The 14595-nt window shown below is 39.7% G+C and overlaps 1 protein-coding gene across 9 annotated transcripts in view; it reads right to left on the reverse strand.

Moving 5' to 3' along the window:
• LOC123750762 (uncharacterized) overlaps positions 1–14595 on the reverse strand; it is a 387264-nt gene that overhangs the window by 335193 nt on the left and 37476 nt on the right. For 8 of the 9 annotated variants that reach the window (XM_069326268.1, XM_069326265.1, XM_069326264.1 and 5 more), the window contains one exon: positions 264–439. In XM_069326268.1, the coding sequence (XP_069182369.1) occupies positions 264–398 (135 nt within the window). In that variant the 5' untranslated portion in view covers positions 399–439. Of the gene's footprint in view, positions 1–263; positions 440–14595 lie in introns of those variants that run through there. The other variant, XM_069326271.1, reaches the window with a different exon arrangement.

Raw genomic sequence — 14595 nt, forward strand, 5'->3', positions numbered from 1 at the left:
CCCGATAAGCTCCAGGGAGCCGTAGGGGTTCCCCACAGAAAATTTTACAACAGGTCAAATTATATATAAACAAATTCACCTATCTTTGCTTCTTTCTTTCTTTTTTGGAACCTAAAAGTTTACCCTTAACTATCACCATACCCAATATTTGTTAAAATTTGTTTAGTTAATTTGGGCAAGGTTAGAAAGGTTTTAAAATCCTTTAGTGAACACTCTTGTGAATGAACTGACTTATCCGACTGTACACCCAGTATAGCACTCACCACCGGAACAGCGCCTTTATTTTCTTCAAATCCTCTTCCACCACCTTTTTCCCCTTGTGAGGCCACTTGTTTTTCACTTTTCGCTGACGTGTCACTAGCCTGAGTCACGACACTCATTACCTCAGTATCATCCATTTTTGTGGGTTTATCTTGCTTGGAGACTTTTCAGCCTTCAACTAGAAAAACAAAAATTTGAGGTAAGATTAAATTCAAATCAATTCAATAGCTATATTCATGTCTGTCTGTTTAGTGCATTAATAGTTGGGTTAGTTTACATAAGTTTACAGTGAATTATTTACCGAAGAGTGTCATAACGACATATCTGATGATGAGAATGAAAGGACTACTATAAACTAATCATCCAATGGATTTATAAAAAATCAAACCCTCACCACTCTCAATCAACATATTCCTGGGTTATTCTGGAACAAAATCATTCCCAATACACAGTTCATGCAACATAGAATCTGACTTTCATAAGACTTAAAATGCCTGTCAGGAAGCCATCTATTTGTGACAGTAGTTCCTTCAAAATTCAAATTATTCAACTGGGGCTCTCCCCACTTTCTCTGCTGAATAGCTGTTTGATTCTATCCTGTATACCTGCTACACCATTTTATACATCACTTATTCTGACATAGTATTTCCTGACACTTAGGTTTACATTTCTGGAAAATTTGGGGAAGCTAGTGAAAAGTGAGTGCCTGAGAAAAAGAAATCGATTGAGTTTGTTGGATGGATAATTCCCTTCAGACAAAAGAATATCATTTGTTTGTGAATTTCAGAAGTAATTTATAGGGTTAAGATCTTGACCATACGTTCTTGCTTGAAGCAAACATTGCTGGTTATAACATCTTTAATGAGTGTTCTGTAGTGCAGTCAGTTCACAAATGAAAGGCACAATGAGCATGGGCTGGTGAAATTTATTACAATGGGAGGGCCTTTGAGAAACCACTTCCATCCTGTCTCTGTTGAAGCCACTAGAGATGGTGGCCATTAGGTAAATTCAGGTAGTGACTACATGACCTTGCCCGAAACACTGTGTGTTAAGTGGTTTTGAAAGAATGTAAAAACATCAATGTGATGTTCTCCCACAAACCCAATGTACCTTCTTGTACGTATGTGTGTATGTATATGTATGTATAATCATTATATATATATATATATATGTCGTACCTAGTAGCCAGAACGCACTTCTCAGCCTACTATGCAAGGCCCGATTTGCCTAATAAGCCAAGTTTTCATGAATTAATTGTTTTTCGACTACCTAACCTGCCTAACCTAACCAAACTTTTTTGGCTACCTAACCTAACCTAACTTTTTCGGCTACCTAACCTAACCTAACCTATAAAGATAGGTTAGGTTAGGTAGGGTTGGTTAGGTTCGGTCATATATCTACGTTAATTTTAACTCCAATAAAAAAAATTTACCTCATACAAAATGAAATGGGTAGCTTTATCATTTCATAAGAAAAAAATTAGAGAAAATATATTAATTCAGTAAAACTTGGCTTATTAGGCAAATTGGGCCTTGCATAGTAGGCTGAGAAGTGCATTCTGGCTACTAGGTACGACATATATATATATATATATATACAATGGGGCCTCGACTTACGATGCTAATCCGTTCCCAGAGACGGATCGTAAGTCGAAGCGATTTTTTCTCATAAGAAATAAAATGGAATTGAATTAATCCATTCCCCAACCTCCAAAATATTAACATACAAATACATTTTATACTGAATAGAATGTTTTTTTCTAATTACAATACAGTACCAAAGTTTCTCTTACCTTTATGGAGGGCTCTTGATGGCATATGGAAGATGGTGATAAGGGGGGAGGAGGAGAGTTGTTACTGTTTGGAAGGGGAGTCCCCTTCCATTATCACATGAAGAGAAATGATATAATATCAGAGACAGTATGGTTTTCGATCTGGAAGATCCTGTGTATCGAATTTACTCAGTTTCTATGATCGAGCCACAGAGATATTACAGGAAAGAGATGGTTGGGTTGACTGCATCTATCTGGACCTAAAAAAGGCTTTCGACAGAGTTCCACATAAGAGGTTGTTCTGGAAACTGGAAAATATTGGAGGGGTGACAGGTAAGCTTCTAACATGGATGAAAAATTTTCTGACTGATAGAAAAATGAGGGCAGTAATCAGAGGCAATGTATCGGAATGGAGAAATGTCAAAAGTGGAGTACCACAGGGTTCAGTTCTTGCACCAGTGATGTTTATTGTCTACATAAATGATCTACCAGTTGGTATACAGAATTATATGAACATGTTTGCTGATGATGCTTAGATAATAGGAAGGATAAGAAATTTAGATGATTGTCATGCCCTTCAAGAAGACCTGGACAAAATAAGTATATGGAGCACCACTTGGCAAATGGAATTTAATGTTAATAAATGCCATGTTATGGAATGTGGAATAGGAGAACATAGACCCCACACAACCTATATATTATGTGAGAAATCTTTAAAGAATTCTGATAAAGAAAGAGATCTAGGGGTGGTTCTAGATAGAAAACTATCACCTGAGGACCACATAAAGAATATTGTGCAAGGAGCCTATGCTATGCTTTCTAACTTCAGAATTGCTTTTAAATACATGGATGGCGATATACTAAAGAAATTGTTCATGACTTTTGTTAGGCCAAAGCTAGAATATGCAGCTGTTGTGTGGTGCCCATATCTTAAGAAGCACATCAACAAACTGGAAAAGGTGCAAAGACATGCTACTAAGTGGCTCCCAGAACTGAAGGGCAAGAGCTACGAGGAGAGGTTAGAAGCATTAAATATGCCAAAACTAGAAGACAGAAGAAAAAGAGGTGATATGATCACTAAGTACAAAATAGTAACAGGAATTGATAAAATCGACAGGAAAGATTTCCTGAGACCTGGAACTTCAAGAACAAGAGGTCATAGATTTAAACTAGCTAAACACAGATGCCGAAGAAATATAAGAAAATTCACCTTCGCAAATAGAGTGGTAGACGGTTGGAACAAGTTAACACTTTAGTGCGCGCGGCACTAGCTGGAAAAAAAAGCGGGTTGTGCGCGCGGCGTTCTGGGCGCTCAAGCGTAAACACAAACAAGTTTATAATCTTTTCACGCTCCTAACATCAATTCTCGAGCTACGTTTTTCATTTTGGTATCAATGCGTTGGCAATAAAATTCTCCACAAGATCATATGCATAAAATGTCACCCAAGCATTTGGTATCCCACCACGAAGTAAATAAACACGAAGATGACTCGCCGTGACACCCAAACAGGAAGTAAATGTTCATACTCTTTCGTTTGTTGCCAGCCTCACAGTCATCCTACAGCGCTCATTTTGATATCACTGAACTCGCAATAAAATTCCCCACCCAGACATATGCCTATCAATGTCTAATTATGGTATCGGGTGACCCGCATGAGTGTGGCAACTGGGCGAAGCGTTAGCCGTGATTTCAGCAACGACGACACTGGTGTGATGCAGCGCTTTGAATGTTTATACTTATTTCACTGTCCTGACATTATTTCTGGAGCTACGTATTTCATTTTTATAGCAATGTGTTCGCAATAGAAAGTTCTATAAGAATATGGGTAGAGTTGGCCAACACAGCGTCAAATAAATTTGCGGCGAATAAAATCTTACGTGTGTTTGTACCCGTGAGCGTCAAAAGTTTTTACTTTGCTCATGCTTTTCAAGTTTATACTGTACTTGTTTCACACCGTTTTTTTTTTTTTGTATAGTATTCGGAATAAAATTCCCTACACAGACATATGCATATCAAATACAATTCCTTGGAATTCACAGCTGTAGAGATGACGGAAAACACACAACCGGAACCCGCTCTTGACACTCCAACTCACACCTGCAACACCCGCAACACCCACGAAAAAAGTTTCTCTTGTTTCGTGTATACTTACTTTAGTTTTCGTGCTACAGTTCTCATTTAGGTATCAAAATATTCCTAAGAAAATAGACTACAATACTGAAACAATCTAAGACAATTATGTGTACTTACCAAAGCAAAGACGATTGTAGTAAAATAAGTTGAGCATTTTATCTCCACTCCACCTCCTTCAGGTACTGATTCCTGAAGTTGCTCAACAGATGTTCCTAGGTGGAGTGAACCTGGTGTGGGTGGTTATTTCTTGTCCACCCAATACACCCTTTTCCTGTGATAAGTGGTGTAACAAGGTATGACGCAAAGTGGAACATCGCTTGTCTTGCACGCTATACCAGTTTCCTTCCTGATACCCGACTTTGAACACACTTCACACCTGCGACGTTTGGGGATTTTTACCAGCTCATGTTTCAATTTATAGTTCAGGCGAGTCTCTGCTATAACAACACGTCGCTGTTGTCTCTGGGTTGGCAATAAACTACTGTCTGAATCGTCGCTCTCACTATTGTTTTCAAACACTAATGTGGAATATGAATTATCTTCATCAGATTCAGCTTCAGCACTAGGTGTAGACGTGAAGAAAGGGCGCCTTACACCCGACGGGCCAGGTGTTGACGGGTCAGCAGCAGGATACACAGGACCAGTGTCATCATTTATGTCTGGAGCATGAACTAGATGTGGAGATGGTGTAGTTGTTGCAGGCCACTCTGCCTTGTCAAATTTAAATAAAGACCAAATAGCAACTTCATGGAACTGGAGCAGAGTTAGTTTCCTTCGATCATCTGTGTTGGCCTTGTACAATGCATAAGCGTTTTACAATGCCATTTGCAAGAAATAAAATGTTATTTTCTTGGTCCACTTGTGACATTTCCTGGCGAAATGGTAATACTTTACCATTTGATCAAAGTGGTCAACACCCTTCATGAACTTATTGTAGTCAACAATTGCCTGTGGTTTGTTCACCACAACCTGCTGTAGTCTTACTGTTCCATCTGCCCTGCGAACTCGTTTTCTTTTCTGAACTTTCTTTGTGTCTGCATTGTGTAGGTTGGGCGAGAGGAGAGCCGAGGGGAGAGAGATCCGATCGCTCCACATGACAACAAAACAATGGGCCTGTCACGTGACCCAGTAGGCCAACGTGACTTGCGGCCTACCCGAGAGAACGGGAATTTCATGGCGCAGAGTTTGAAACAAACCCCAAGTAAATCGGATTTAAACTGGATTTTTTACAAATATTTTAAACCGCACCGTAAATTTACGTCGTGATCCGACAAGCGGTTAGGGAAAACGCCCGTAATTCCAAGTCGAAAATCCAGGAAAGTGTTAAGTGAGAAGGTGGTGGAGGCCAAGACAGTCAGTAGTTTCAAAGCGTTATATGACAAAGAGTGCTGGGAAGACGGGACACCACGAGCGTAGCTCTCATCCTGCAACTACACTTAGGTAATTACACTTAGGTAATTACATCAGGCAGTGATGTTTTCTCTGGGGTACTCTCTCCCACATTTTGCCTGAATACCACTAGGACCTGTTTGTGGTTCAGTGCATGTTTGTCTCACTACAAATTTGTAAGGAGACATTTGTTTTTTCATTTGTTTTAACATTTGACTGTAATGATGCATCACAGTGTCATTGAATAGGTTAAGGCAACGACCTACTACAGCTTGATTTGGGTGAGTAATTTCAGCAAAGGTTTGCAATTCTTCCCATGCTGCACACATTTTCTTAATTGTTGAGGAAGAGACATTCTGTACTCTTGTTTCTGCTCTATGGTCATCCTTACATGGGTTTTCATATGTTGAGCTTACCACTGACTTCCCTGGGACTCATGGCGTGATATATAATAATTACTTTAATGTTCAAAATGCAAAAAATCACCACAGAAGCGGAATTTCTTATAGGCGCGATCATCACTAAGCGGGCAGCTGTAGTAAACTGAGGCAAGTCGGCCGCGTGACCGGGAACCACGAGCTCGGTCGACCCCAACGTGTACCAACAAATATCGGAAGTCGACAACACCATCGTATGTCGAGTCGCATTTTTCGATGAAATTTACATCGTAACTCGAAATTATCATAAGTAGGGGCAAGCATATTAATATATATATATATATATATATATATATTATTAAATATGACCGAAAAAGTAAGATTAATAATTCTAACACGAATTTTCTCAATCTTTCGTACATTACGCTTCACTGTTGGAGGTAAATCAAAAATCACTTCTCCAAAATTAATTTTTATTTCTAGTCTGACGCGACACGGGCGCGTTTCGTAAAACTTATTACATTTTCAAAGACTTCACAAATACACAACTGATTAGAACTTACGTCTCTCTGATATTATATCTACATTTGAGTGAGGGTGGGAAGGATGATGTGGCATTAACACAAGACAGAACAGGGGATATTAATAGGGTATTAAAAGTATCAACACAAGACAGAACAGAAACAATGGGTATTGAATAGAAGTGTTTGTAGAAAGCCTATTGGTCCATATTTCTTGATGCTTCTATATTGGAGCGGAGTCTTGAGGTGGGTAGAATATAGTTGTGCAATAATTGGCTGTTGATTGCTGGTGTTGACTTCTTGATGTGTAGTGCCTCGCAAACGTCAAGCCGCCTGCTATCGCTGTATCTATCGATGATTTCTGTGTTGTTTACTAGGATTTCTCTGGCGATGGTTTGGTTATGGGAAGAGATTATATGTTCCTTAATGGAGCCCTGTTGCTTATGCATCGTTAAACGCCTAGAAAGAGATGTTGTTGTCTTGCCTATATACTGGGTTTTTTGGAGCTTACAGTCCCCAAGTGGGCATTTGAAGGCATAGACGACGTTAGTCTCTTTTAAAGCGTTCTGTTTTGTGTCTGGAGAGTTTCTCATGAGTAGGCTGGCCGTTTTTCTGGTTTTATAGTAAATCGTCAGTTGTATCCTCTGATTTTTGTCTGTAGGGATAACGTTTCTATTAACAATATCTTTCAGGACCCTTTCCTCCGTTTTATGAGCTGTGGAAAAGAAGTTCCTGTAAAATAGTCTAATAGGGGGTATAGGTGTTGTGTTAGTTGTCTCTTCAGAGGTTGCATGGCTTTTCACTTTCCTTCTTATGTCTTCGATGAAACCATTGGAGAAGCCGTTATTGACTAGAACCTGCCTTACCCTACAGAGTTCTTCGTCGACTTGCTTCCATTCTGAGCTGTGGCTGAGAGCACGGTCGACGTATGCGTTAACAACACTCCTCTTGTACCTGTCGGGGCAGTCGCTGTTGGCATTTAGGCACATTCCTATGTTTGTTTCCTTAGTGGAAACTCTCCAGACACAAAACAGAACGCTTTAAAAGAGACTAACGTCGTCTATGCCTTCAAATGCCCACTTGGGGACTGTAAGCTCCAAAAAACCCAGTATATAGGCAAGACAACAACATCTCTTTCTAGGCGTTTAACGATGCATAAACAACAGGGCTCCATTAAGGAACATATAATCTCTTCCCATAACCAAACCATCGCCAGAGAAATCCTAGTAAACAACACAGAAATCATCGATAGATACAGCGATAGCAGGCGGCTTGACGTTTGCGAGGCACTACACATCAACACCAAGAAATCAACAGCCAATTATTGCACAACTATATTCTACCCACCTCAAGACTCCGCTCCAATATAGAAGCATCAAGAAATATGGACCAATAGGCTTTCTACAAACACTTCTATTCAATACCCATTGTTTCTGTTCTGTCTTGTGTTGATACTTTTAATACCCTATTAATATCCCCTAGTGTTCTGTCTTGTGTTAATGCCACATCACCCTTCCCACCTCACTCAAATGTAATGCCACATCACCCTTCCCACCTCACTCAAATGTAGATATAAAATCAGGGAAACGCAAGTTCTAATCAGTTGTGTATTTGTGAAGTCTTTGAAAATGTAATAAGTTTTACGAAACGCGCCCGTGTCGCGTCAGACTAGAAATAAAAATGAATTTTGGAGAAGTGATTTTTGATTTACCTCCAACAGTGAAGCGTAATGTACGAAAGATTGAGAAAATTCGTGTTAGAATTATTAATCTTACTTTTTCGGTCATATTTAATAATATATGTCTACAGGAAAGACTGCTACCAAAATATACTAATATATATATATATATATGTCGTACCTAGTAGCCAGAACACACTTCTCAGCCTACTATGCAAGGCGCGATTTGCCTAATAAGCCAAGTTTTTATGAATTAATATATTTTCTCCAATTTTTTTCTTATGAAATGATAAAGCTACCCATTTCATTATGTATGAGGTTAATTTTTTTTATTGGAGTTAAAATTAACGTAGATATATGACCGAACCTAACCAACCCTACCTAACCTAACCTAACCTATCTTTATAGGTTAGGTTCGGTTAGGTGGCCGAAAAAGTTAGGTTAGGTTAGGTTAGGTAGGCTAGGTAGTCAAAAAACAATTAATTCATGAAAACTTGGCTTATTAGGCAAATCGGGCCTTGCATAGTAGGCTGAGAAGTGCGTTCTGGCTACTAGGTACGACATATATATATATATATATATATATATATATATATATATATATATATATATATATATATATATTAGTATATTTTGGTAGCAGTCTTTCCTGTAGACATATATTATTAAATATGACCGAAAAAGTAAGATTAATAATTATAACACGAATTTTCTCAATCTTTCGTACATTTCTTTTCACTGTTGGAGGTACAGTATCCACTCAATTTAACAGCCTATATGGGGCTGAGCCCAAGTCGTTATTTACGGAGCTCCGTTATTTCCGACGTTAAGTCGGGTCGGGTAATTTTTCAAGTAACATTCAGGTAGGATATATTTTATACTGTATAACTAAAATTAAATAAAGTTCATTGTGTAATTGCATTCCAATTTAGTGCACGGCCGACGATTAAGCCAGTTGCTGGCTGCTGCATGGATGATGTGTGAACACGCTCTGATCAAGTCCAGATGGGTGGGAAAAAATTGATTCATTCCTTTGTATTGAAAAATATTTCATGTATCAATCAGTGAGTTAATATTGTCTTAATAAAATTTTAGAGATGTGTTTTGATTTACCCTGAACAGTGCAGGTAATGTATTTTTAATGTTACGACACAGGCTGTGGTGGCCATGCCATAACAATGGCGATCGAGCCTTGTCACTGAGAGCTAGCCAAGACGAAATATTTTGAGCTCACCTTTTCTCTGCTGACGATAGAATATACATTTGCAGAGACTAATATGTAGCTTTTGTTGAAAAAAAAAACTAATATCTTGTAATACTATAATAAAATTGGTAAATTGACTTACTTTTAATGAAGCTGAAGATTACGAAGCTGTTTTGATTACGTCATCCTCTGCAGCGCTTGTTTTATATGTACAATTATTTTCAGGCACTCACTTCACACAACAGCTAGCCTTACTACTAATTCACAAGAGTTCTAATTCTACTTTACTATTGACAATTATTTCTACTGTATATTTACACTGTACAGTATCTTTTTGTCTAGGCTTAATTAATCATTAACACTTACAATACTGTACTCTATCAACACTTTTTACACTAATTTATATGCCTTTCAATCATATTTTATATCGTTAGTGGATGACTTGTCACGACTTGGTGGGAATTCAGCATCGGCGGGTGCAACATGGCTTGTAGAGCCTTCGTTGCTGGCGGATGTTCCACGACTTGTCGATGGGAATTCAGCATCGGCGGGTGCAGCATGGCTTGTAGAGCATTCATTGCTGGCGGATGCTCCATGACTTGTCGATGGTAATTCAGCATCGACGGATGCAGCATCGCTTGTCGACGAAGATTTTTCACGAACCATTGAAATCGTGAATTTATCTATTTTTGTCTGAATCTGATTTTCTCTGGCTAACGTTTTGAGACATTGCTTTAAGGCTGTAAGGTGTACATAAAAATTTCCAATAACCTCATGTTTACTTTTTATTGAATATTCAATGAGTTCCTCAACTTGTTCCAATCTTTTCTGATATCCGACACCTCTAGGCAGAGCCTCACCAACATCGTTCAAGTCATCATCAGAGTCATCAGAGTCATCAGAGTCATTTCCGAGAACACTTTGCGCAATCTGTTCTTCAGTTAACAATTCATAACCAGGATCGTAATCATTTTCTAACCATTCATTGATATCATTCACTTGTACACCCTGACCAGCTTGGAGCAACATTGTTCGGATCGTTTCTTCAAACCCTTCAAAATCATTGGCTTCATTTTCAAAACCTTCGAATTCACTATCAGATACTGTACTGCTGCTTCACATCTAGGCCTCTCTGTTAACAGTTTCTTCCATGAATTTGTTAGTGTGGTTTCTTTCACTTTATTCCAAAGCCTAGCCCAGTGGAATATTGCTTCCCTGATTGTGTACTTTTTTAGATTTTCTAGTGTTCTTTGAGCCCTTGTATCCTTTCCTGTCAATTCATCTTCCTCGCTAGGTAAAACAACTAAAACATCTTCAAGCATTGCTGTTTGGTACATACGTTTAGCAGCAAGGATAACACCTTGGTCCATGGGCTGGATCAAGGATGTTGTGTTTGGTGGAAGTGCCATGCATTTTATTCTGCCATCCCTTGAAATTAACTTGCTAATGGGATGAGCAGGGGCATTATCTAGCAGCAACAATGCCTTAACCTCACTGGCCTTTATTCCACATTTGTTGATCTGGAATTCTCTGACTTCTTTGCAAAAGTGGTTTTCAAACCAGTCCGTAAATATTATTTGATTAAACCATGATTTCTTAGAATTGTAATATATTACAGGTAATGCCTGCATTATATTTTTTAAGGCTCGAGGATTTTTAGACTTGCCTACCACGGCACATTTTGTCCTGTGAGAGGCATCAGCATTAGCACAGAGCAAGACTGAGAGCCGTTCCTTGCTTATCTTTCGTCCAGGAATATTTTCCTGCATCCTACTGGTTAAGGATGTACTTGGTACAGCTCGCCACATAAACCCAGTCTCGTCAGCATTATATACTTGATATTTGCTTAAATTATTACTGACAATGTACTCGTTTAATTTAGCCTTGAATGAATCAACATTAGTGGGATCAGCACTTGACGCCTCACCAGAAATTTTTTTGGTGTTTGAAATGTTATGCCGAGCCTTAAATCTTCCAACCCACCCATCACTTGAACTGAAATCTTTTATACCTAATTGAATGGCAAGTTTACTTGCTGCAACTTTAAGCTCTTCAAATCTTATTGCCATGCCAATTGTGCGGTGCTGAATAAACCACTTATACACTGCAGCATCCAATTGTGGATACTGACCAGACTTTACTGTTTTTCTCGAACATGCAGCACCAGAAGTAGCACACTCTGTTGTGCTCACATATTTTAATAGAGTATCCTTCTGTTTCTTGATGTCACTTACTGTACTTTTCCCGATGTTAAACTCTGCTGCTGCTCGTGCATGAGAATATCCTTTATCAAGTTTCTTAATTAACTCCAGCTTCTGTGCAACCGTCAGGCGCTTCCTTTGGGTAACTTTTGGCATTTTGTAAATTAAAAAGATCACAATTACAGTACAGTAATATCCTTCACAATTGAAGCTAGCCGCGCGAGTTCACGGTAAACAATGGGAACACATGGCCCGGCGGAGTACATACTAGGTCCGTGGGAAAAAAAATACCTAGTGCCTATACATACTATAAAAGGTATTTAATAAGAAAACAAAGACTTTTGCTTAATAAAAACTGTTTCAAAATATTTTATTAATAATAATTTACAATTTTCTTCATTAAAGTGAATCATTTTAAAAGAAAATTAAGATGTAATATATGACTCTGGACGATCCAGGTCGGTGGCGGCCTGGTCGCCATGTGAGGGGATGCTGATGCCACAACAAACCCAATACCGACTGTCGGTAATATCGACCGCAGACCGGTATAGCAGGCTCTAGATACTGGGCTCCCAAACCGGTCGTTAATACCGGCAGATCGGTATAAAAGAGGCCGTTAAATTGAGTGGATACTGTAATTCAAAAATCAATTCTCCAAAATTCATTTTTATTTCTAGTCTGACGCGACTCGAGCGCGTTTCGTAAAACTTATTACATTTTCAAAGACTTTAGTTTACAAATACACAACTGAATAGAACTTACACATCTTCGATTTTGTTTATATCTACATTTGAGTGAGGTGGATGGGGTGAGGTGGCATTAATAAGGTATTAATTTCATCAACACAAGACAGAACAAGAGGTGGCATTAATAGGGTATTAATTTCATCAACACAAGACAGAACACGAAACAATGGGTATTGAAATGGAAGCGATTGTAGAAAGCCTATTGGTCCATATTTCTTGATGCTTCTATATTGGAGCGGAGTCTTGAGGTGGGTAGAATATAGTTGTGCATTAATTGGCTGTTGATTGCTGGTGCTGACTTCTTAACCCTTAAAGTGCGCATCACTTCATATGAAGTGTAAATCGTTTTACCAGTCAACTGCGCTTCACTTCATATGAAGTGTATGGGTACCGCGCACGATTTGAATGGCCCGCGGTGTAGCTGGGGGTCCCATACGCTGCCCAGGGGCTCTAGTAAACAGCGGCCATTTTGAAAAAAAATCCAGCTCACGCTCCGATGGCATGGGAGGCCTCAGTTTAGCGAGAGTCACCATGGCGAGCGCACGGTCAAACGCCTCACGAGCACGCATCACTCAGTCCCTCACCCCAGAGCAAATAGCCCACGAATTATTCTCTGAAGGTGAAGAAAGTGTGTTTGACGATTCAGACAACGATGAGGATTATACACAGTTGTCGGGAGATAGTAGCAGCAGCAGTGAAAGTGAGAATGACCGCCATGCCATGGCGAGGCCTATACGCTCTCCCATGCCTCCTCGCCCATTTTCTACCCCAATTCTACCACGACCTCACAGTTCCTGTGGATATTTTCTGTTTGAGGTTGACGAGTCAGAGGGAGGTGACTCCTTTTCTGGGTTTAGTGACTCAGATCAAAGTTTTATTGAGCCTGTGGCTGGTACCAGTGGTGTAACTGGGCGAGAAATTGTCGCGTCAGCAGCATCTCGCCCAGCCAAGCGCCACCGCATGGCACCAAGACCCTCGTGTTCACGTGCACCCACCTCACGTGCACGTAGCCGCCGTGCTTCTCGCAGACGGTATTCAGCTCCTGGTCGCCGGTATGCATCGCTTCCTCGCCATCTTTCCTCTGCATCTCGCAGGACGCCTGGTGTACTTGAGTGGAGTGATGGTGACGATTTTATTCCTAATATTCCTCACTTTGACGATAAAGATGTAGGGATTACAAACCTTTTCCCTAATCAAGGTGAGGACATGGCTGAGATGGAATATTTTACAGCATTCTATGATGAACCACTCATGGAATACATTGTACACCAAACGAACCTGCATGCTGCTTACCTGATTGAGAGGGAAATCACAGAATTTTCACGACTGCAGCGTTGGAAAAATACCACAGTGGCGGAAATGTATGTGTTTTTGGCACTCTGTTTGTTGATGAAGCACTGTCACAAACATGCAATAAATGACTATTGGAGCAAGGACAAGACAATACCAACACCTTTATTCGGGAAATATATGTCACGAGACAGGTTTCAGATACTCCTCAGGTGTCTACATTTTGGAAGTGTTCAGGACCGAACACCTGATGATAGACTGTGGCGAGTGAGGCACTACATGAACGATGTTATTGGAAAATTCAGAGATTTTTACGTACCAGCACAGAAGCTGGTGGTTGATGAATCTCTCATACTTTTCAAGGGACGTGTTCCATTCAAACAGTACATTCCCTCAAAACGAAACCGATTTGGCCTGAATTTTTTTGTTCTTTGTGATTGTGAGACAGGATACGTGTTACACATGATTCTGTACTCGGCTAGTGATGTAGACATTCCCGGTAACGACGAACATGGATTCTCGGGGAGTGTAGTGAAGACCATCATGGCTCCGTGGATGAACAAGGGACACATTTTATACACAGATAATTACTATACAAGTCCCTTGCTAGCTCGGTTCTTGCTAGAAAATAGAACCGGATTGGTTGGTACAGTAAAGCCACAACGAAGGGAAATGCCTGTGTTTGACAACGACATTGCAGTTGGCGAGTGTCAGAGAAGGAAAAGTGATAACATTCTGTCAGTTCGGTGGAAAGACAAAAGAGAGGTGAACTTGTTGACAACAATTCATGATGGAACAATGGTGAACAGTGGGAAAGTGAGCCATAAAACAAACGCACCACTATATAAGCCAGACTGTGTTTTAGACTATAATATCAACATGCGGTTGATTGATAAATCAGACATGATGATTGGCACTGCAGAGTGTGTGCGGAAGACATGTAGGTGGACGAAAAAAGTGTTCTTCCATCTTGTGGACATGAGCATGCTGAACTGTTTCAACATGTACCTTGTGAGAACTGGA

This window comes from Procambarus clarkii, chromosome 18, assembly GCF_040958095.1.
Source record: "Procambarus clarkii isolate CNS0578487 chromosome 18, FALCON_Pclarkii_2.0, whole genome shotgun sequence".
Taxonomy (NCBI): Eukaryota; Metazoa; Arthropoda; class Malacostraca; order Decapoda; family Cambaridae; genus Procambarus; species Procambarus clarkii.